The sequence below is a fragment of the Echinococcus granulosus genome (genome assembly GCF_000524195.1).
Source record: "Echinococcus granulosus chromosome Unknown EG_S00173, whole genome shotgun sequence".
NCBI lineage: Eukaryota > Metazoa > Platyhelminthes > Cestoda > Cyclophyllidea > Taeniidae > Echinococcus > Echinococcus granulosus.
Window position 1 is genome coordinate 78746 of NW_020170553.1, and position 1314 is coordinate 80059.

The 1314-nt window shown below is 40.3% G+C and overlaps 1 protein-coding gene across 1 annotated transcript; it reads right to left on the reverse strand. All coding sequences in view use genetic code 11, as the record gives it.

Moving 5' to 3' along the window:
- Positions 1–303: 303 nt before the first annotated feature.
- EGR_09888 (DnaJ subfamily B member) lies at positions 304–1236 on the reverse strand (the record flags this gene model as incomplete). Its single annotated transcript, XM_024499137.1, has 4 exons — positions 304–484; positions 602–773; positions 855–987; positions 1093–1236. The coding sequence occupies 4 exons, from the start codon at positions 1234–1236 to the stop codon at positions 304–306; spliced, it is 630 nt and encodes a 209-aa protein (XP_024346451.1).
- Positions 1237–1314: the final 78 nt, after the last annotated feature.

The following is a 1314-nucleotide window of genomic DNA, read 5'->3' on the forward strand; positions in this document are numbered from 1 at the left end:
ACAATACTACTAACTGTATTTAAGCCACCATTAGCATTCAAGTGGTTGGGAGGTACATTAATATGAACCATTTGGTAAAATTGTATGCACTAATGCCTGTTTTTAACTGTCTGTTGGACATACTGTCAGTGTCGTACTTGGGGTGGTGCATCTACAACATTAACTCTTTCTACATCCTCGAATTTCCATACAAATTGAAACAAGGTCTCTACAAATAAACGGCAGAGAAGAAGTAAATGCCCTAAGAATTAGGCTGAAAAACTACAATAACAAATAGATTTAGATATCTGGAGAAATAGACCTTCAAGTTAGGATTTGCAGGGGCTCTCCTTCGCGGAAGAGAGCAGCCTCCAGGTCGATTCGCTCCTTCCTTGTCAGTTTATCCGGGTAGATGATGTCAAAGTCAATGTAGAGGTCGCCTTTCTCCTTCGGATTGCACGAATCCGGCATTCCTTCACCTCGGACTACCTTCACGTAGTCAGGTCTAAAAGGTAGTTGTATATTATCGTTAAAGCGGATACCTACTCATTTCTACGGAGTACTATAAAATACAATGCCATAGGGCAGACTAAGGCAGCGTGGGAGATATAAAAATAATTACTTGATTATATTTGTGATCGCAACGTGAAGAACTCGTTTATCCAGAGTTGGAATCTCGACCACACAGCCAAGAAGTGCTTGGCCTACATGAATTTTCTCCGTGTGGTGAAGATTAATTCCCTCCCGACGGAAGAATGGATGCTCCAGTGCAGTCACGACAAAAATCACGTCACCTTAACAATGAAGAATCAAGTACAATATGTTGCTTCGCTCGTAGGGCTAAAATAAGCACCAAGGACTTTACTCGACTTTACCAGGAATGACGTTGGGACCCTGATTGCCTTCTTCCTTGAAAATGAGAGAAGCTCCTTCACGAAATCCAGCACGGATAACCATGGTTAAAGTCTTTTCTTTAATCTCAGTTGTTTGGCAGTCCTTGTCAAATGCCTAAGAATAACTTTAACTTATTTTAAAATTGCATATAATTGCTGTAAATGGGGGGAAGATCATCCTGAACCACGTAAGCAAATCCAGCCCCTGGGTCAAACTAACCGTGTATTTTACTGTCATCTTTTTAATGCATCCATTGTACAGTTCTTCAAGAGTCAACATTAATTTGACTATCGTTGGTTCTGCCTTCTTCATTTGTCCACGGCCGTCTTTGCGACCAAAGTTTTCCATCTGTTCACGAGTCATCTCTTCAGTAAATTCTGTTATAATCAAATAATATTCAAAGATGAAGATTATTTTACCCTTAAAGGGATTCCAGTCACC